Below are 22,753 nucleotides of genomic sequence, written 5' to 3'. Positions count from 1 at the left end.
CCTGGACCTACACCACCTGATGCCACAGGAAGAAAAAGATCAACAAAGACATCAACCACCCAAGCCACTGCCTGTTCATCCAGCTATCATCCTGAAGGTGAGGTCAGTACAGGTGCATCAAAGCTGGCACCGAGAGACTGAAAAGCAGCTTCTATCTGAAGGCCATCTGACTGATAAACAGCCATCACTAGCGCATACAGTTGAGGTCAGAAGTTTACATACACTTAGATTGGAGTCATTAAAGCTTGTTTTTCAACCACTCCACAAATGTCTTGTCCTAACGGACTTGCCAAACATCTAGTTTGTGCATGACACAAATTTTTCCAACAATTGTTCACAGACAGATTATTTCACTTATAATTTACTGCATCACAATTCCAGTGGATCAGTAGTTTACATACACTAAGTTGACTGTGCCTTTAAACAGCTTGGAAAATTCCAGAAAACGATGTCATGGCTTTAGAAGCTTCTGATAGGCTAATTGACATCATTTGAGTCAATTGGAGGTGTACCTGTGGATGTATTTCAAGGCCTACCTTCAAACTCAGTGCCTTTTTGCTTGACATCATGGGAAAATCTAAAGAAATCAGCCAAGACATCAGAAAAATATTTGTAGACCTCCACAAGTCTGGTTCATCCTTGGGAGCAATAACGTACTGTGGTGCGAAAAGTGCAAATCAGTCCCAGAACAACAGCAAAGGACCTTGTGAAGATGCTGGAGGAAACAGGTACAAAGTATCTATATCCACAGTAAAAACGAGTCCTATATCGACATAACCTGAAAGGCCGCTCAGCAAAGAAGAAGCCACTGCTCCAAAACCACCATAAAAAAGCCTACGGACTACGGTTTGCAACTGCACATGGGGGACAAAGATCGTACTTTCTGGAGAAATGTCCTCTGGTCTGATGAAACAAAAATAGAACTGTTGGCATAATGACCATCATTATGTTTGGAGGAAAAAGGGGGAGAACACCATCCCAACCGTGAAGCACTGGGTGGCAGCGTTATGTTGTGGGGGTGCTTTGCTGCAGGAGGAACTGGTGCACTTCACAAAACAGATGGCATCATGAGGTAGGAAAATTATGTGGATATATTGAAGCAACATCTCAAGACATCAGTCAGGAAGTTGAAGCTTGGTCGCAAATGGGTCTTCCAAATGGACAATGACCCCAAGCATACTTCCAAAGTTGTGGCAAAATGGCTTAATTAAGGACAACAAAGTCAAGGTATGTGTGGCCATCAGAAAGACTTGACCTCAAACCTATAGAAAATTGAAAACTGAAAAAGCATGTGCGAGCAAGGAGGCCTACAAGCCTAACTCAGTTACACCAGCTCTGTCAGGAGGAATGGGCCAAAATTCACCCAACTTATTGTGGGAAGCTTGTGGAAGGCTACCCGAAGTGTTTGAGCCAAGTTAAACAATTTAAAGGCAATGCTACCAAATACTAATTGGATGTATGTAAACTTCTGACCCACTGGGAATGTGATGAAAGAAGTAAAAGCTGAAATAAATCGTTCACTCTACTATTATTCTGACATTTCAAATTCTTAAAATAAAGTGGTGATCCTAACTGATCTAAGACAGGGATTTATTTACTAGGATTAAATGTCAGGAATTGTGAAAAACTGAGTTGAAATGTATTTGGCTGAGGTGTATGTAAACTTCCGACTTCAACTGTAAGAAGCGGCTGCCTATAGACATAGATTAGGAATTACTGGCCACTTTAATAATGTCTTGCATTACTCATCTCTTATGTATAAACTGTACTCTATACTGTTCTACGGTATTTTAGTCAATTTAATTGTGTGTAAATATTGCATCACCCATCTCATATGTATATACTGTATTCTATATTATGTCACTGTATCTCTAACAAATATGTATATATTCTTAATCTATTCCTTACTTAGATTTACGTGTATTTTGGGTATATGTTGTGAAACTGTTAGATATTACATGTTAGATATTACTGCACTGTCGGAGCTAGACGCACAAGCATTACGCTAAACCCGCAATAACATCTGTTAAACACGTGTATGTGACCAATAAATTTGATTGGATTTTGATTTTGACTTCAACGCTTTCCGGTCTTTCCCTCAACGACACCACAGCACTCTCCTTGTAGAACATCCGGAGCTGTATTAAACTGAAGCACAAATATACGAAACCCTATCTACTGTATATACAATTTATCTCTACATAATTTTAAAAAAATGTGATACTATATCTGCACCACCTTTTAGTATGTGCCATGATTATGGATAGCTTTTCCAGGTAAAGCACTCTAAAGGGGCTCTCTTTGCCATTCACTTTGATGTAGAGAGGAGCCATATGTAACTAACTTCACATGCGCTAATTATAGCTCTGGGCTTCATGATCCATTCCCCCTCCCTGTCCTCCTGCTGCCAATGAGATCAAATACAGCGAGCTGGATTAGAGCGGCCACTTAAATCTCATTAGTGCCTCTATGGTTTTCTGTATTATTAATGGGAAATATCGCAGTGGCATCTCGATTTCAATTAGGGAAAAACCTGCCTGTCAATGTACAAGTAAGTGTGGTGTGTATACGGGCTATGCATTATATAATTTGTATAGTGGGATGTACATACAACATATACAGTTTTGTTTTGTGCTGCTTTTGTTTGTTATTTTTGTTCTTTATTATTTTCAACCAACCCTACCACCCCTCCCCTAATTGGAGTAAACTAACTGACAACAATAATAAGGCTTCTACTTCCAGCTTATAAACTTAGCAAAAAAAGAAACTGTCTTTCAAAGATAATTCGTAAAAATCCAAATAACTTCACAGATCTTCATTGTAAATGGTTTAAACACTGTTTCCCATGCTTGTTCAATGAACCATAAACAATTAATGAACATGCACCTGTGGAACGGTCGTTAAGACACTGGCAGCTTACAGACGGTAGGCAATTAATGTCACAGTTATGAAAACTTAGGACACTAAAGAGGCCTTTCTACTTACTCTGAAAAACACCAGAAGAAAGATGCCCAGGGTCCCTGCTCATCTGCGTGAACGTGCCATAGGCATCCTGCAAGGAGGCATGAGGACTGCAAATGTGGCCAGGGCAATAAATTGCAATGTCCGTACTGTGAAATGCCTAAGACAGCGCTACAGGGAGACAGGACGAACAGCTGATCGTCCTCGCGGTGGCAGACCACTTGTAACAGCACCTGCACAGGATGGCAACAACAACTGCCCGAGTTACACCAGGAACGACAATCCCTCCATCAGTGCTCAGACTGTCTGCAATAGGCTGAGGAAGGCTGGACTGAGGGCTTGTAGGCCTGTTGTAAGGCATGTCCTCACCAGACATCACCGGCAACATGGTCGCCTATGGGCACAAACCCACCATCGCTGGACCAGACAGGACTGGCAAAAAGTGCTCTTCACTGACGAGTCGTGGTTTTGTCTCACCGGGGTGATGGTCAGATTCGCGTTTACTGTCGAAGGAATGAGCATTACACAGAGGCCTGTACTCTGGAGCGGGATCGATTTGGAGGTGGAGGGTCCGTCATGGTTTGGGGCGATGTGTCACAGCATCATTGGACTGGGCTTGTTGTCATTGCAGGCAATCTCAACGCTGTGCGTTACAGGGAAGACATCCTCCTCCCTCATGTGGTGACCTTCCTGCAGGCTCATCCTGACATGACCCTCCAGCATGACAATGCCACCAGCCATACTGTTCATTCTGTGGATGATTTCCTGCAAGACAGGAATGTCAGTGTTCTGCCATGGCCAGCGAAGAGCCCGGATCTCAATTCCATTGAACACGTCTGGGACCTGTTGGATCGGGCCATTCCCCACAGAAATGTCCGGGAACTTGCAGGTGCCTTGGTGGAAGAGTGGGGTAACATCTCACAGCAAGAACTGGCAAATCTGATGCAGTCCATGAGGAAGAGATGCACTGCAGTACTTAATGCAGCTGGTGGCCACACCAGATACTGACTGTTACTTTGATTTGGACCCCCCCCCCCCTCCTTTGTTCAGGGACACATTATTCCATTTCTGTTAGTCACATGTCTGTGGAACTTGTTCAGTTTATGTCTCAGTTGATAAATCTTGTTATGTTCATACACATATTTACACATGTTAAGTTTGCTGAAAATCAACACAGTTGACAGCGAGAGGACGTTTCATTTTTTTTTGCTGAATTTACATATTATATAAAACATTTTCAGACACAGCTTATTTTACATGAGTTATCTTTTGTTTATTTTTAGTCCCATCCTTCAGCTCCACTCAACCCTCTCTGAAGACTATCCAGTTTTGATTTATATGTACTGTTTGATGTGTTGTAAACTTCACAAAACTATTTTTTTATCAAATTGAGCAATAAAGTGTAAAATCATACATCTAACTGCTATATTACATTGCATCATATCAGTATCAGTATCTGCATCGCATACTGCTGAGGATGGCATGTCATTGAATCTTAGGGGGTAATGAAAGAGGGAGAGCAGATAATTTGCGGTTTTGGTGTTGAATAGCATTTAAAATGTGTCATTCCAGGTTTGACAGACAGATTAATCCAGGCTTGAATTATCCACTAAACCTGTGAGTGTATTTGTGCCTCTGTGTGCATGACAGCAGAAGAAATGGGGCAGCATAACTGAGCAACACTGCAGCATCCATCTCTGCATTCCTCACCCACTTGCTCTTTCTTTCTCCACCTCTTCTCTCCCTCTCTCCATCTCTCTCCCCATGTCCCTCCCTCCCCCCCTCTACCCTCCCTCTACCCTCCCTCTCCACATTTCATTCGCTCAGCTGCTCTCCTTGTTAAGGGTGTCCCAATCTGCCTCAGCAGCACAGATCAGTCCAGCCCCTCTCTCGCTCTCTGTCTCTCTCTCTCTCGCTCTCTCTCTCATAAGAGCAGCGCATGCACATACACTCGCGCACACACCCACCTACCACGCAGAGACACAACCTCAGGCGCGCTCACACACACGCAGACACACACGCAGGCACAGAAGGGCACACTGAGCAACCTCATCTACCAGCTCCAAGACACAGCCAGAGCCAGCTAAAAGACACAGCCCTGTAACAGCAGACCAGCATGGATTACCTGAAGAAGGGATTCTCCATGGCCAAGGAAGGTGCGGTGGCTGCAGCGGAGAAGACCAAGGCAGGGGTGGAGGGGGCAGCTGCCAAAACCAAGGAGGGGGTAATGTATGTGGGTGAGTACAAGGAGTGATGATGGGGAAAGGTGTGCAGGATAGACAGCGGTGAAGAGGGTTAGCTGAAAATAGTACATCACAGTTTTTATGTGGGATAATCTGGCTTACATTTTGATCCTGTGAAGCCCTCCTGGTGTGCTTGTATTTGATGGATGAGTGATGGATGGGTGATGGGCGAGTGCACTAATTGTTCTGCAAGGTTTGAATAAAATGGGACAGACAACCAGGCAGGGCTAAATATGGCTGGTGATGGAAACATGGATACAGATAGGAAGGGAACGTTGAACAAGAAAAGATGAATGATGGCAAAGGACTGAAGGCAAGACAATGGAGAAAAGCAGAAAAAAGAGTCAGAAAGGGAGAGAAAGATATTGATGTATTTTAGATTGCATATGCCTCAGGCAAGAGATGTTCTATTCAAAGAGGGAAAAGTCTGGTTGAGTGGTACTGAGGTACTCTATTCATTACGTAGAGTGTAATGACCAACAGAACGTTGACAAACAATATTGATGGTCATATAAATTATTTGCACACTACCATCTCTCTACTCACACACACGCACACGCACACGCACACACACACACACACACACACACGCACACACACACACACACACACACACACACACACACACACACACACACACACACACACACAGTACACCTGTTACACATACAGTACACCCACTTAATGTGACAGGGGGATATGGATGAGAAAATCCTATTGTAGAGCACTAGGACGTGATTGTACTGTGTGTGTGTTCACATATTTTCCCCAATCGGTGCGTATGTGATAATACAGTATAGTGGTGCTGGGGAGAGGTCTATGATTCTGATATAGTTCAGATCAGCTCATCTCTGCTGTACCACCCACCAGGCTGTCAGCCCGCTGCAGCAGTGAGATTTAACATGGGCGTCTCGGATTCTCAGAGTGACTAATGCAGCTAGCTCCACTGTCGGACCCCCCGTCAACCCAGCCCAACCCAACACAGAACAATATAGCACAGCCCAGCTCTGCAGCCAGACACATACGTTCTTAGAAAAAAGGGTTCCAAAGGGGTTCTTCGGCTGTCCCCATAGGATAAACTTTATTGGTTCCCGCTAGAAACCTCTCGGGTTCCCTGTAGAACCCTCTGCGGAAAGGGTTCTTCATTGAACTCAAAATGATTCTACCTGGAACCAAAAGGGGTTCTACCAGGAACCAAAAAGGGTTCTTCAAAGGATTCACCTATGTGGACAGCCGAAGAACTGACACATTAGAACTGACACACTGACACATTAGAACACTGAGACATTAGAACACTGATTCATACAGAACACTGAGACATTAGAACACTGATTCATACAGAACACTGAGACATTAGAACACTGATTCATACAGAACACTGACACATTAGAACACTGATTCATACAGAACACTGACACATTAGAACACTGATTCATACAGAACACCGACACATTAGAACACTGATTCATACAGAACACTGACACATTAGAACACTGATTCATACAGAACACTGACACATTCTAACACTGATTCATACAGAACACTGAGACATTAGAACACTGATTCATACAGAACACTGAGACATTAGAACACTGATTCATACAGAACACTGACACATTAGAACACTGATTCATACAGAAAACTGACCCTGCTCTATGTCATTGTCTTTCACCACTTTAATGACCTGTGGCCCTGTAACAGCACCAATAACCTTTGGGCACAGCACATTTAATCATGGGATATCAACAATTCAAAGTTGGCCTTAGTGGGAGTGGCCATAGAATTCTATGGGCGTGACCTATTAAGAAAAGTACACTACATGACCAAAATTATGTGGACACCTGCTCATCAAAAATCTCATTCCAAAATCATGGGCATTAATATGGAGTTGGTTCCCCCATTGTTGCTATAACAGCCTTCTGAGAAGGCTTTCAACTAGATGTAATCTAATGTTGGAACATTGCTGCGGGGACTTCCATCTATTCAACCTCAAGAGCATTAGTGAGGTCAGGCACTGATGTTGGGCAATTAGGCCTGGCTCGCAGTCGCATTCCAATTCTTACCAAAGGTGTTCGATGGGGTTGAGGTCAGGGCTCTGTGCAGGCCAGTCAAGTTCTTCCACACCGACGTCGACAAACCATTTCTGTATCGACCTTGCTTTGTGCACGGGGGCACTGTCATGCTTAAAACAGGAAAGGGCCTCCACAAACTGTTGCCACAAAGTTGGAAGCACAGAACCGTCTAGAATGTCATTGTATGCTGTAGCGTTAAGATTTTCCTTCTCAGGAACTAAGGGACCGAACCATGAAAAACAGCCCAAGATCATTATTCCTCCTCCACCAAACTTTAGAGTTGGCACAGTGCATTGGGTCAGGTAGTATTCTCCTGGCATCGGCCAAACTCAGATTAGTCCGTCTGACTGCCAGATCACTCCAGAGAACGCATTTACACTGCTCCACAGTCCAATGGCGGTGAGCTTTACACCACTCCAGCCGACGCTTGACATTGCGCATGGTGATCTTAGGTTTGTGTGCGGCTGCTCGGCCATGGAAACCCATTTCATGAAGCTCCAGACAAACAGTTCTTGTGCTGACGTTGCTTCCAGAGGCAGTTTGGAACTCGGTAGTGAGTGTTGCAACAATTTTTACACGCTACACGCTTCAGCACTCGGCAGTCCTGTTCTGTGAGCTTGTGTGGCCTACCACTTCGCTGCTGATCCGTTGTTGCTCCTAGACGTTTCCACGTCACAATAACAGCAATTACAGTTCACCGGGGCAGCTCTAGCAGGTCAGAAATTTGATGAACTGACTCATCCTATGACGGTGCCACGTTGAAAGTCACTGAGCTCTTCAGTACGGGCCATTCTACTGCCAGTGTTTTCCTATGGAGATTGCATGGCTTTGTGCTCAATTTTATACACCTGTCAGCAACGGGTGTGGCTGAAATAGCCAAATCCACTAATTTGAAGGGGTGTCCACATGCATTTGTATATATATTGTATTTGTCATCATTTGGTGGTCCGGAACATAATTACAAATCATTTGTAGACTGCAAATTGACCTCAAGAAGCCCAAACATGTATAATATTTGACTAAAATATAATAATTTCAATCCATTCTTGCATTCGTATACGATCACGTCTCCATATTATGCGTGGGAATAGTTGAAGAGATTTCTTGAATTAAAATCACAATTATTGAATTAAAACACACATTTCCTGATGTTTTTACATTTTATGTCCATCAATGAAAATAAGAAAATAAAAAATGAAACTTGTAGGGCCAACTGAAACCACCCGCTGGCCAAATTCGGATCGAGTGCCGCCAGTTGGAGAGCGAGGGCCAAGTTTGATGAGTTGGTCCACCAGACTCTTCACACATTTGGGCGGAAGTGTCTGGGTACCAGATTACAGCACTAACAACCTAGAGAAGAGGGGCGGAGAGGAAATGGTAGAGAACGAAGGAGAACAAGAGGGAAAGGATAAATGAATTAATAAATGAAACATTTGAGAGTGACGTGATTCCTGGGGGGAGAAGAGGAGAAGAGGATGGGAAGAAAAAAGAAAAAGAGAGAGAGAGGCAGAGAAAGAGAGATGAGAGAATGAGAGCGAGGGAACGAGATTATGAATGAGTGGGTGGTGCACTCAGAATCCAGTTCGTGGGATTATCATTCATTGGATGTCTATAAGCAGAGACAGAGGAGGCTGTATCCATCTTCATCCATCATCATAAATCATCCCCACCACACGGAGGCGGTCTGTCATCCACCCCGTTCTGCTGAACGACCTAGTGGAGCCATTCAGCCACATTTCATTGGTGTATTGATCTTCACAGCACTGTAAAGAGATCATTGAACCTCTACTGCACAGCCAGATATCTCATCAGCATGACCAAGCTACATGTCGGTCTATTCTCCTTTATTTTTTCATCTTCGTTGTTCTTTCCCCTTCTTCTGAGAGAGAAGGGTGTAGCGTACTAACCCCCCCCCCCCCCCCTCAGATCTGTGATCAAACAACTGAGTGCTCTGAGACAGTGCTGTGGGAGCAGTTGAGCGTGCGGAGCATACTGAGGCTTTTACACACAGCCAAGCCCCACCAGGCCTCCATCACACACGTTACTGTGTGTGTCATCTACAGAGTGTAAAATAGAATGGATTATGTTTTTTTTTAAAGGAGGAGATTTGTCACGAATCCCCCCTAACCCTGATCTGCTGCCTCTGTTTATCTGCACATCCTCTCAGTGAGCCCTTATCCTGTGTGTGTGTGTGTGTCCATGTCTGTTCGTTGACTACGTTCATCTGTTTGAGTGTGAGCACTTTATTCAGTGAGTGCGGGATTGACTGATGTCTGTACGCAGTGTACTATCGTGTGAGGCGATCTAGTGTGAATTCACTACTGTGTGGTCCACAGGATGCTGCTGCTAATGGCTGGAGCGGAATCAGTGGAATGGCAGCAGCCTCCTGTGGTATGGGCGTATTACAACATACTAGGCTTTGAGCAGGTGCATTATGTGTTGTTTATATATATATATGTGTGTGTGTGGGGGGGGGGGGGGGTGCGTGTGTGTGTGCGAGTGCGTGTACATGTGCGTGTGCATGTGCAGGCATGTATCTATATATTGGCGTGAGGTGTAGGTGTATGTGTACATGTGTGTACATGTGCAATGGTGCAGGCATGTATCTATATTGGTGTGTGTATGTGATGCTCAGCTGCTGCTGGGTGGGTGGCAGACAGTCACGAGGCCCAGTGCTCCAGGACAGGGAGTGTGCAGAACTGAGAGGAGGGAGGGAGGGCACAGGCTGTCTCCCACAATCACAGATGAGAGGTCACAGTGTGCCAGAGTGTCCCCTCACATCACAGCTGAGACGTGAATATACTACCACCACAACCACCATCACACACACACACAGTTGCACGTACGCATGTTCACACACACACACACACAGTTGCGTACGTATGTCTACACACATACACACACACAAACATGTGCACACACACACAATGGTAGGTAATGATCCCATTATGTCTGGATTGTACTGCTCTCCATTCATTTAGCCACAGTGTTATTTTGTTCATCAAACTGAGCTGTACAGTGTGTGTCTTTCAATTGATAAACAATGTTAAAATGCAATATTTCTTAGTCCTCCTCCTCATTCGTCCGCTGCCTTCCCACTCCGTCTTTCTTCTTATGGTTACAGAATAAGCACAATCGTACCATAGAAGGATTAAGATGTGTGTAGATGAATCAGGAGCAGTGAGGAGAGAGAGAGAGAGAGAGAGAGAGAGAGAGAGAGAGAGAGAGAGAGAGAGAGAGAGAGAGAGAGAGAGAGAGAGAGAGAGAGAGAGAGAGAGAGAGAGAGAGAGAGAGAGAGAGAGAGAGAGAGAGAGAGAGAGAGAGAGAGAGAGAGAGAGAGAGAGAGAGAGAGAGAGAGAGAGAGAGAGAGAGAGAGAGAGAGAGAGAGAGAGAGAGAGAGAGAGAGAGAGAGAGAGAGAGAGAGAGAGAGAGAGAGAGAGAGAGAGAGAGAGAGAGAGAGAGAAGAAAATGCAATGAAACCCACCAATACATCTCTCATGGCAGACAAAACATTTAGCTGGCCAGCACGCATGTGAGATTTATTTCTGGGTGCCGAGATTACTACACACAGAATCAAAGATGCTATAGCATTCTGATGAGACAATGAGGTCCTGTGTTTCAGTTGTTATCTTTGAATATAAACACGCAAACAGGATGTTTTGTGGGTGTGTAGTCATGTATTATAGCAACAGTATTTACCATCTCAGGTGCAGGGGAGGTAACTGTAGCCACAGTCACATGTCCCTCTGCTGATATGAAGTCATGTTAGATTCCTCACGAAAACTGACATCAAGTTACAACATTGATGGCTGCCTGGTGATGTTACCATCCTCTCTATTGATTTTACAGCATTAACAATACAATAGCCTGGCTCCTGTGTCTGTGTTTTTTCCTGTGTTCTACATTGGACAGTTGGACTTTAGCTCATGGCAATTTCCATGTCCCTAGTACTAAATTAGCCCATTGTCGTGTAGGGAGTTAAATAACAATGACACGCTTGACTTGAGCAATGTGTTTGTGTGTGGGGACTGGGGAGGGATTTTCAAAAACGCCCAGCTCAAAGGGTCAACAGGGGGAACAGAGCAACGGCTTGTTGTGCTGGTGATTTGCATGAGAGGTAGAGAGAGAGAGGGGGGGGGGGAGAGAGAGGGGGAGAGCGAGAGAGAGAGAGAGAGAGAGGGGGAGAGAGAGAGGGGGGAGAGAGGGGGAGAGCGAGAGAGGGGGGGAGAGAGGGGGAGAGCGAGAGAGAGAGAGAGAGAGAGAGAGAGAGATAGGGGGAGAGAGAGAGAGAGAGAGAGAGAGAGAGATCCACTCCAATGCTCCATGCCAGTTGTATTGAGGAGGTTGAGTGGGTTTGGCCGGCCAGCAGGCCTCAACCCATACAGCTCTATGGCTGAAGGAATGGCTGACCTTTTCTCTCCTCAAGGAGTCTTTGTGAGCCAGAGATGGGCTGAGCTCCAGAGGGCCCAGAGAGACAGAGCAGAGCACTGTGACAGAGCCTGGGAGAGAACAGACAATACTGGACTAGCTGAGCAGAACCCATTGCTCTTAGAACAGACAACAAGGATCTGGCCCTATGTAATAACCATTAGAGAGGGAGACTGATTCTCTGTGCCTAATTCATCAAGTATTGAAGTGTTAGGGAAGCCTGGAGATGTTGATCCTGGTGTCCTCGCTAAGTTATTCCAATTTGCCTTTTGATTTGGAAGCTGAGTGCCCCCATCCAATGTTAATCCATCTAGAGAGGAACCAGGCTCTTTGGGGCTGGCCAGTCCTCTTCTGGATGTGCCAGGTGGAGATTATAAGAGTACATGGCCATTTAAGGCCAGAGTGTTTTTCTAGATGTTCAAACGTTTATAGATGAACAGCAGGGTCAAATAATAATCAGTGGTTGTAGAGGGTGCAACAGGTCAGTACCCCAGGAGTAAATGTCAGTTGGCTTTTCATAGCCGAGCATTCAGAGGTCGAGACAGCAGGTGTGGTAGAAAGAGAGAGAGTCGAACGTAGAATGTCCGGTGAACATGGCAGGGTTCCCTAGCCACAGGCAGAGCAGTTGAAACAGGAGCAGCAGCACGACCAGTTGGACTGGGTACAGCCAGGAGTCATCAGGCCGGGTAGTCCTGAGAAAGGATCCTATGGCTCAGGTCCTCCAGGAGAGGGAGAGAGAGAGAGAGAGAGAATTCGAGGGAGCATACGTAAATTCACACAGGACACCAGATAAGACAGGAGAACACCAGATATAACAGACTGATCCTAGCCCCCCGGCACATAGACTATTACAGCATATATATTGGAGACTGAGACAGGGGTGGGTCAGGGGACACTGTGGCCCCGTCTGATGATACCCCCGGACAGGGCCAACCAGGCAGGATATAACCCCACCCACTTTGCCAAAGCACAGCCCCACACCACTAGAGGGATATCAACAGATAATCAACTTACTACCCTAAGACGAGGCTGAGTATAGCCCACAAAGATCTCCTCCACCGCACGAGCCCGAGGAGGCGCAAAACCGGACAGGAACATCACGTCTGTGACGTAACCCACTCAAGTGACGCACCCCTCCAAGGGACGGTACGGAAGAGCACGAGTAAGCCAGTGACTCAGCCCCCATAATAGGGTCAGAGGCAGAGAATCCCAGGGGAGAGAGAGGAGCCGGCCAGGCAGAGACAGCAAGGGTGGTTCGTCGCTCTAGTTCCTTGTGGTTCACATTCGCACCCCTGGGCCAGCCTACACTCAATCATAGGACCAACTGAAAATATGAGTCTTCAGTAATGACTTAATGGTCGAGACCATAAAAATTGAGCTCTATAGGAGAAAACCCTGCCTCCAGGTGTTTGCTTAGAAATTCTAGGGACAATGAGGCCTGCGTCTTCTGACCGTAGCGTACATGTAGGTATGTAAGGCAGGACTAAATCGGAGAGATAGGTAGGAGCAAGCCCATGTAATGCTTTGTAGCATAGCAGTAAAACCTTGAAATCAGCCCTAGCCTAACAGGAAGCCAATGTAGAGAGGCTAGCAATGGAGTAACATGATCAAATATTTTGGTTCTAGTCAGGATTCAAGCAGCTGTGTTTAGCACTAACTGAAGAATATTTAGTGCTTTATCCGGGTAGCCGGAGAGTAGACCATTGCAGTAGTCTAATCTAGAAGTGACAAAAGCATGGATTAGCCTTTCTGCATCATTTTTGGACAAAACGTTTCCGATTTTTGCAATGTTACGAAGATGGAAAAAAAGTCCTTTCAATATTTTGATATGTTCGTCAAAAGAGAGATCAGGGTCCAGAGTAACGCCGTGGTCCTTCACGGTTTTATTTGAGACGACTGTACAACCATCAAGATGAGTTTTCAGATCCAAAAGCAGATCTCTTTGTTTCTTCGGACCTAGAACAAGCAACTCTGTTTTGTTTTTGAGTTTACAGTGCTTGGAGTTTGAGAAACACCATTTAAACATAAATCCTCTAGCATCTGTTTCTCTCTTTTACAGGGAACAAGACAAAGGACGGAATGGTAGCAGGTGTGAACACAGGTAAACGCAACACTACCCACAGAAAGTATCCTGCGCTACATTTCATAAGTATACAGGGATCAGGTTTTTTTCACAAACCAAATTCTGAGGTGAAACATTGGTTCTCAGAGGACAGAGTGTGACAACCCCCTGTCCCCCTTCTCCCAGTGGCCCAGAGAACAACTGACCAAGCCAATATTGTCGGGGACGCAACGGTCGCCGGAGCCAATGAGCTGTCTCAGCAAACAGTGGAAGGGATGGAGAACGCAGCGGTGAACTCCGGATTGGTGAACCAGGTGAGTCACATCCTGTCTTTTCATATTGTGAAGATTATGACAAGCCCTCTCCACTACGAGGAACTGTGGGCTGGATGGTTGGAGGTGGTTGGAATAGAGACAGTTATAACAGACTTGAGATCAGCCTTGCGATTACAGGAGAAGAGACTTCAACAGGTCCATCCTTCAACAATCTTATCCTGGTCTCAAAAACACAGATTTTTCCAAGTTGACTTGTCGTATTAATGTTTGTGTGCATATCTCTGATTTTAGTGTCTCTGTTATAAGGAATGCCGAGGAAAAGGATCAACGCTTACTTGTGTCTTTTATGTTTGTGTGTGTCTGTCTGTGCGTATTGTTGGTAACTTGTATAATTTCTTCTCCTTCCACCCATAACTGTTGTGTCTGGCAGGAACAGGAAGAAGCTGTAGCTCTGGACGTTAAGCCTGAGGTGGCTGGTTCTGGTTCTGAAGGGGTGTGTGGTGGATAGTTTCGTAGAATGAATGAATGAATGAATGAATGCATGGCATGATGCTTGCTGCCTTTATTGTCTTCTTCTCATTGAAGCACCATGCCTTTATATGCAGTAATACGCTGTCAACTTGGGTGCTGGCTGGTACAGTAGTCTATAGGAGTGATTGGGTGCTGGCAGGTAGGCAACAGTAGTGATTGGGTGCTGGCAGGTAGGCAGCAGTGGTGATTGGGTGCTGGCAGGTAGGCAGCAGTGGTGATTGGGTGCTGGCAGGTAGGCAGCAGTGGTGATTGGGTGCTGGTTGGTTTGAGGGTGGACAGGTGGGCCTGCGACCAGTCAGCTCCAAATGAGCTAATATTTCCTCAAGCTGGGAATTTATGTTCACATTGAGAAAACATTTCCAATCACAAATCACACAATGAATTCAAAGGAATGTAGACCATGTAATTGTTTTCTATGCATATACATGAAATATACATGAAATAACACAACACATGTCAAGGTAGAGTATGAATACCTTTATTAAAAGATTACATTGATTAAGATTCATTTAAAAGCTGCCCTTCAGTATTGTGTTGTGGTCGTTTGTACTGCAGTGAAGATACAGCAGCTGTGTCCCCGCGATATTACAGTCGGAGGCATCATGCCCAGAGGGGGCACAGGGGCACAGGGGCACGTGCTCCCTCAGATTTGTCTTGTTTAAAAATATATATTTACAATTTTTTTGTTTGTTTCTCTGTAATACTAATAGCCACCTAGCAATTTGATGAAGTTGTCTTTAGCTAGCCCAGATAGATCCAATCTCCCAACCTCATAACTAGCTACCAAGAAGCCATTTCAGGCTATCAATCAAGTTAGAGTAGCTAGCTTGTCTAACTAGGTTGGCGGACTTTGGAAAATGAAGCTAAATGTACTGAATAAGACTCACATTCCTTTCTCCCATCTTTTACCCAGAGATCATAGCAGAGATGCAGAGAAGCATATTATGTTCCTTAAAAAAAATAAAATAATGTCCAGTCAGGAGGATCCAGACAGCTCAAGATGCATGCTTAGATATGCAGATTTTATTTCACCTTTATTTAACTAGGCAAGTCAGTTAAGAACAAATTCTTATTTTACAATGATGGCCTATTCCAGCCAAACCGATGCTGGGCCAATTGTGCGGCGCCCTATGGGACTCCCGATCACGGCCGGTTGTGATACAGCCCATGGATCGAACCAGGGTCTGTAGTGACGCCTCTAGCACTGAGGTGCAGTGCCTTAGACCGCTGGACCACTCGGGTGCAAAATTACTAATTCCACTCTAAATCTATATTCTGTGTTTGTGGGTGAACATGCAGGCATGGGTGAGTGTACGTTTATGTATGCCTGAGTGCTTGGGTAAGCATGTGTGGGTGCATGTGTGCATTTGTGCATGTGTGTGCGCAGCCTGGTCTCATAGACTTGACATAGTAAATGTCAATCCGAGACACTCAAATTAGTATGATATGTTACGTTAGGTATGTTAACAGATGGTTACTTAAGGAAAAAATATAAGTAGGATGGTTGGTCGGGGTCGATGGATGGGCGTATAATGTGAACGTCTAGCAACCCAAAGGTTGAGAGTTCAAATCTCATCATTGACAACTTTAGCATTTTATTTCTTACTTACACATGTTTTTCTACTTTGCAACTACTTAGCATGTTAGCCAACCTTCCCCTAACCGTAACCCTTTTAGCTAACCCTTCCCCTAACCCTAACCCTAACCTTAACCCTTTTAGCTAACCCTTCCCCTAACCCTTCCCCTAACCCTAACCTTAACCCTTTAAGCTAACCCTTCCCCTAACCCTAACCCTTCCCCTAACCCTAACCCTAACCCTTTAAGCTAACCCTTCCCCTAACCCTAACCCTAACCCTTTAAGCTAACCCTTCCCCTAACCCTAACCCTAACCCTTTAAGCTAACCCTTCCCCTAACCCTAACCCTAACCCTTTAAGCTAACCCTTCCCCTAACCCTAACCCTAACTTGAATCCTTTTAGCTAACCCTTCCCTTAACCCTAACCTTAACCCTTTTAGCTAACCCTTCCCTTAACCCTAACCTTAACCCTTTAAGCTAACCCTAACCTTAACCCTTTAAGCTAACCCTTCCCCTAACCCTAACCCTTTAAGCTAACCCTAACCTTAACCCTTTAAGCTAACCCTTCCCTTAACCCTAACCTTAACCCTTTAAGCTAACCCTTCCCTTAACCCTAACCTTAACCCTTTAAGCTAAACCTTCCCCTAACCCTAACCCCAACCCTTTAAGCTAACCCTTCCCCTAACCCTAACCTTAACCCTTTAACCTAACTCCTAACCTTAACCCTAACCTTAACCCTTTAAGCTAACCCTTCCCCTAACCCTAACCTTAACCCTTTAACCTAACTCCTAACCTTAACCCTAACCTTAACCCTTTTAGCTAACCCTTCCCCTAACCCTAACCCTTTAAGCTAACCCTTCCCCTAACCCTAACCTTAACCCTTTAACCTAACTCCTAACCTTAACCCTAACCCCTAGCCTATCTAATGTAAACCACCTAGCTAGGATTCGAAACATACTGTATCATACGTTTTGCATATTCGTAACATATTATAAATTTAGCAAATTCGTAACCTGTAATACGAATTGTAATTCGTTACATATTATGCGTAATGGGTGATGGACATCCACAAATGAATACTTACCATACGAAACGTAATATATCATACTAAATGGAGTGTCTCCGATTTATGTACAGAATAATATGAATGCCCTGAGCCCCGAGAGAAGGTTGCTGTGTGTGTGTGTGTGTGTGTGTGTGTGTGTGTGTGTGTGTGTGTGTGTGTGTGTGTGTGTGTGTGTGTGTGTGTGTGTGTGTGTGTGTGTGTGTGTGTGTGTGTGTGTGTGTGTCCTTTCTTCTTTCAGGCTCTTTATAATGTAAATCAAGAAGATCCATCTGCAATTACATCCACAGCTCAAACCATCTCTCCATCGCTCCTCTCCACAGCATACATTCAACCCCCTCCCTTTTTCAATCTCCTATCGCTCCGTCTCGCTCTCACAGCTCTGTCATGTGCCATTTTCAAAGGCACTTAAAAGCCTTTTGTGGGAGAGAGTACAGTAGAGGCAAGGTCAAGTATAACAACCATATCCATACCCGATGACATGCTACAATCACTCTCATCTTCACAATCTCAGTCTCTGATGTATTATGTGGTTAGGACATGATTAAAGTCAGTTCCTGCTAGAATTGCCCGTATGAATTATAATCATTATAATATTGGGGATTGAGGTCATATTTATTCCCACAGCAATAACTTTAATTATATTAACATTTCTACAACCAAATCAGGCAATATTGCCACTGCCATGAATAATCAGAATCAAACTTGATTATCACACTTTAGACCATTCACCAAACTATTACCATAATGCCATGCCGGGAGTCATAATTATAATTGATATCCTAGTAGAGATGATTGCAAAGGTAATTGTTGGGCATGAATCAACTCGTGAGGAAACTGTCTAGGACGAAACTGTCTAGGACGTATCTTTTTTCCTAAGTGCCTGAGCCCGTAATATCCCAATGCATGTTCTCCCATTGAAGCCTCAACTCCCCTACTAAAGAGATGTATTTCTTTCCAGCTTAACCCTCCTCCAAATCCATTACTCACATGCTCAGCTGGATATTGCATCAGAGGAAGTTGTCATCGCCATCCTCCTCTGTAGCAGCAACAGGCGGCTGCCGCAGCAATAGGAGTAGAGACGGTATCTATTCATTCACATGCTGATCCCCATTCTCTGTTTGTACCACACAGAGTGACTTCTCTCAGGGAGCTGAGCAGGCAGGACAGTAGGTGAGTGTGTTTGTTTGTACAGTAGGTGTATAAAGGGGTGGTTTCTGTGTGTGCTTTGCGTGTTGAAGTATACCTATGTGCATGTGTTTATGTATGACCAGGCGTAAGGTGGTATAACACCCATCTCCTCTTGGAATAGCCATATGCTAATGTCAACTGCTTAAAGGGGCAATCAGCGGTTGCTACATCAATCTTTGGACTTAGAAATGAATCATATGTACCCATTGATTCTTGAAGAACATAACTTATGGACGCATCACGAGCTTAGTTCAACTGTCGTACCCCATCAGAACTCAAGATATAAGCTTGTTTTACTCCAGCGTTTGTAAACAAACGACATGTCAACAAACACTGTATAGTCTCAAACCATGCTTAAAACTATCATTTTGATATCATGGATGGTCAGTCCTTGCGTCCATAGCTCTGCCTATGAATTTGAGAGTGGGTACATTTCTCCAGCCCCATCCCTCAGCTTTTTTTACCGAAACAGGGCTGGGGAGCTTGCTTTGATATTATTTCTACTGGTGATTGCCACTTTAAGAGGGTTCTAATATTGCTGTGACATTTGATTTAGTGTTCAAATAACAGAAGTGATCTACTAATGTGAAAAGGTTTAGTTTTACTCGAGGGGCCGTGGGGGAAAAAAGCCTTAGCTCAAAGACCCAAGCGGTTACGATGACCCCACAGTTCCACATGTGGGGTTAGATGTGAGCTGGGGGATTTGTTACACCTGTGCGTCATTCACTCATACCCTATAGCAGGAACCACATGCTCTCGTAAATTGAAGCAGACCTTTTTATGTACTGTATTTATATTACGTCCACTTTCTAAAATGGGGCACGAAACGAGGCTGGCACCCAAAACTGCCAGATAATCCAACACTCTGCCTAAACAGACACATTGGATCGTCTTTATCCATTATAATCGCTTCATTGGAACGTAAAGTGTACTGATGTGTACCATCTGCAGTGGAAATATGTGACTTCTGCTCCTCTCATTCACAATATTTACCCTTTCTTTCTTTCTTCTTCTTTCTCTCTTTCTCTCTTTCTCTCTTTCTCTCTCCTTACCTCAGGAGTGTTGGTTCTGACATCAGTGATCTGCAGCAGCCTCCCTCGTCCTCTCTTCCGGAAGAAATGCCGTGTTAGATGCTGCTCGTCCTGCGTCTCCCATTGCCAACTCTTGTTTCTGGGGAGGGCTACCAACCCCGGTGTGCCCCCCCCCCTCTGATGCTTTCTTTGTGTGACTCGATGGAAACGAAACATTCTGAAAGATCCTCCCCGTCCACAACATCCCTCACCATACAAGCTACACATTCCTGCCCCGTATACCTTTACCGTCCATATCCCTCACCCCTGACTATTACCCACCTTACCACTGTGACCCCCCCCCCCCCATTCCCTTTGCCCACCACTCCAGGTCATCCTACACGATACCACACATACACATACACAAACATACAGTTCACACATGCATACACACCAGGACATTGAGAAAGCCTTCGCAGAACAATACTTTTAGTCCTCTCCGAGAGGGTTGGCAATGTGAGACTTCCTGGTAGTGTGCACTCTGTCAGATAATGTAACACCAGTACTTATACAGTAGATGTACTCATGTCAGTGTATGCGTTGGTCAGGTTTGTTGATGAAGATGTGTTTTGAAGTGAGTTAATTTAACCCTGTGTGTCTTAATGCCTGACGCCCCCTCATCCTTATTGTGACAGAACAGAGGGTGACACTTTATTTAGATAGCCCGGATTTTCCATCTGTAGACGCTCTACAGATGGCCATGCGATCAGCAAACTATCTTGCTAAGGTTACTGCTAGGGTTAGGTTTAGAATATGGGTTAGGGTTAGTAGATAGTTAGTTGAAATGTTACTGATAGTCTATAGATGGTCCATCTGTCGATACTCTACAGACTATCCAAATAAAGTGTTGCCAAACAGGGTTCAGGGTCAGAGTGAAGGTGAAGTTATGGATTAACAGCTCCCCCATCACATGACCCAGGCCGTCTCGCACCTGCAGTGGGGCTGCAGTACAGACAGGCTACTCTGTATCTCATAAACAGATACTGTCGGTGGTGTTTCCTGCTGTCTCTCTGCCCCGAACCCTGGGTCTGCTATATAGAGAAATCAAAGAGAGAAAGGTGACGTTAGGAGTTTCCAACGGCCTTTATCTTGTGTTTGACTAGTTGCAATGAAAGGCAATGAAAAAAATGAAATGTATGTATGTGATCAGATTAAAGATATAGTATAATGGTCCCACTTCCAGATTCAGTATGTATGTGATCAGACTAAAGATATAGTATAATGGTCCCACTTCCAGATTCAGTATGTAGGCCTACCTCAGACGTGAATACGAGTAGTCGACAGGTCAAATACCTTGACATCCCGTACATCTGGTCTTCGAGGAAAACAATTTCTCCACCCCCCTCATCATGCTTTCACTCTGATCCTTCATTCAAGCGACGCCTACAGGTCACTCAACAGTGTACCCTGCCCCCTCCCCTGTCTGTCTGCTTTCGGTGACTTGAACAGGTCTTTTAAACCATCACGGTGTTTGTCCTTTGAAGCCGTCTCAAACGAGACTGCGTGTTGCCTTACTAACATCCAGACACATAGACTCAGACACACATTCATTGGGACTAAAAACACAACCTCAGACAAATTCAAATTCACCTATTGCACGCACGTATCCAAGAATTAGAGGTTACATACACACTGACACACACGTTCATCCAAAAATGCAAAATATATATGTTGGCATCAAAGCAGACTGCTTCTTTTATAAACAGTACTACTGAACTGAAATAAATACAATTTTATTTAAATCCAAAATGATTGTTTGTATCTGTCTTGTTTTATTCTCTTTCATTATGGGATAATTATTATTCTCAAGCCTGACACAATACAAAATTGGGGCAAACACCAATAGACTGCTCATTTAATTATTTACATTTTCACTCATGCATGATATTCTTGGCTACTCCTTTATTATTCTGTCTTCTCTCTTGTTCTCTCTCTCTCTTTCCATCTTTCTCTCTCTCTTTCCCTTTCTATTTCCATACTCACCAGACTATCTGTGCAGTGGAGCCTAATGAATGCCTCTAGAAAGAAATGGGCTGTAAACTGTATGGTCATTCTGCAATGCTATTGAAGCAGGGTTCTTTATTGACTCTTTGTCTGGTGTACTGATGACCCTGCAGAGAGATGAACAGCAGAGCAGCGGCCGGTAATAGACAGAACGTCGTCACAGACTCCCAACTGCCACCTGGTGTTGATTTGTGAAAAGCAGAGTGGTCCGCTTGGCTCTAGTTGAAAACAACAACAGAGCAATTACTTATTTAAGCCACATGCCCTGCACTTCCATTTGCTTCCGAGAGTGATTCCCCAGGGATAGCCAAGAAGCAAACACACGCGCACGCACACACACCTGTAAACATGTCAGAACTAGAGTTGAAATGTATAAGACTTTGAGTCCCAATATTACACTTCAGTCATTTATCAGAAGCTCTTATCTAGAGGAACGTATAGGTTTTCATTTTTAATGACCTTCTGTGGGAATGATCAAATCCACAACCCTGGCCTTGCAAGTGCCATGCTCTTACCAACTGAGCCACACAGGACATCACAGAAGACAGAAATATAACAAAAGTGTTTGACATAGAAAAAAAACAGATTTTTACGAAACTGTTAAACATATTAATAACATTCCACCCATGAGGAAATTTGGTAATGTATGTACTTTGCAGGTTTGTTGCAAAACCCGATCCTGAATCAAGTTGCTATGGAGACATTCCTAGAAATAATATTGATGTTGCCCCGTCCTTCAACCTGGTTTTCACAATTAGTCTTCGGACATGTTTATGCTTGTTATACTATGCATATTATTCATTGTTTCAGTGTTTGGACCAGCTCAGCAGGAAACAAAAAACACCAATTATACTCTGCAACAAAGGCTGCGTTCACACAGGCAGCCCAATTCTGATCTATTTTCACTAATTGGTCTTCTGACCAATCAGATCAGCGCTGAAAAGATCTGATGTGAAAAGATCTGAAGTGATTGGTCAAAAGACCAATTAGTGGGAAAAAAGATCAGTAAAGGCAGCCACTGAGAGGACACACACACACACACACACACACAAAGTCACAAACATACACAGGAGACAGGGCGGTGAGAATGTTTTCACACACGGGTCCGTCTGCGTCACACGCGTACTGTACACACACACACATTGTTTACCAGAGGGGCTGTTTCTGTTCCCTCAGTGACACTTCTGTGTATTCTTGTCCTGATTTTAGCATGTATAAGCATTCATCCCTCAGTGGACAATGTAGGATGGTAGTCCCAGGAGGCCTGACCAACTCAGG

At 44.5% G+C, this 22,753-nt stretch overlaps 1 protein-coding gene across 2 annotated transcripts; it reads left to right on the top strand.

The window, feature by feature from the left end:
- Positions 1-4,796: 4,796 nt before the first annotated feature.
- LOC110502380 (synuclein) lies at positions 4,797-21,220 on the top strand. 2 transcript variants are annotated; one of them, XM_021580361.2, is made up of 5 exons: positions 4,807-5,198; positions 13,764-13,805; positions 13,953-14,080; positions 18,345-18,383; positions 19,459-21,220. In XM_021580361.2, exons 1-4 carry the CDS (start codon positions 5,078-5,080, stop codon positions 18,381-18,383), a joined length of 330 nt encoding a protein of 109 aa, XP_021436036.1. In that variant the 5' UTR covers positions 4,807-5,077; the 3' UTR covers positions 19,459-21,220. The 2 variants fall into 2 exon arrangements, with proteins under 2 accessions (XP_036815891.1, XP_021436036.1); XM_036959996.1 differs by lacking the exons at positions 18,345-18,383; positions 19,459-21,220 and adding an exon at positions 14,472-15,255 and having other exon boundaries at positions 4,797-5,198.
- The last annotated feature ends 1,533 nt before the right edge of the window (positions 21,221-22,753 follow it).

Source organism: Oncorhynchus mykiss, chromosome 23 (assembly GCF_013265735.2).
Source record: "Oncorhynchus mykiss isolate Arlee chromosome 23, USDA_OmykA_1.1, whole genome shotgun sequence".
Taxonomy (NCBI): domain Eukaryota; kingdom Metazoa; phylum Chordata; class Actinopteri; order Salmoniformes; family Salmonidae; genus Oncorhynchus; species Oncorhynchus mykiss.
The sequence above is the reverse complement of the archived record's forward strand: the minus strand, read 5'-3'. Positions and strand labels throughout refer to the sequence as shown.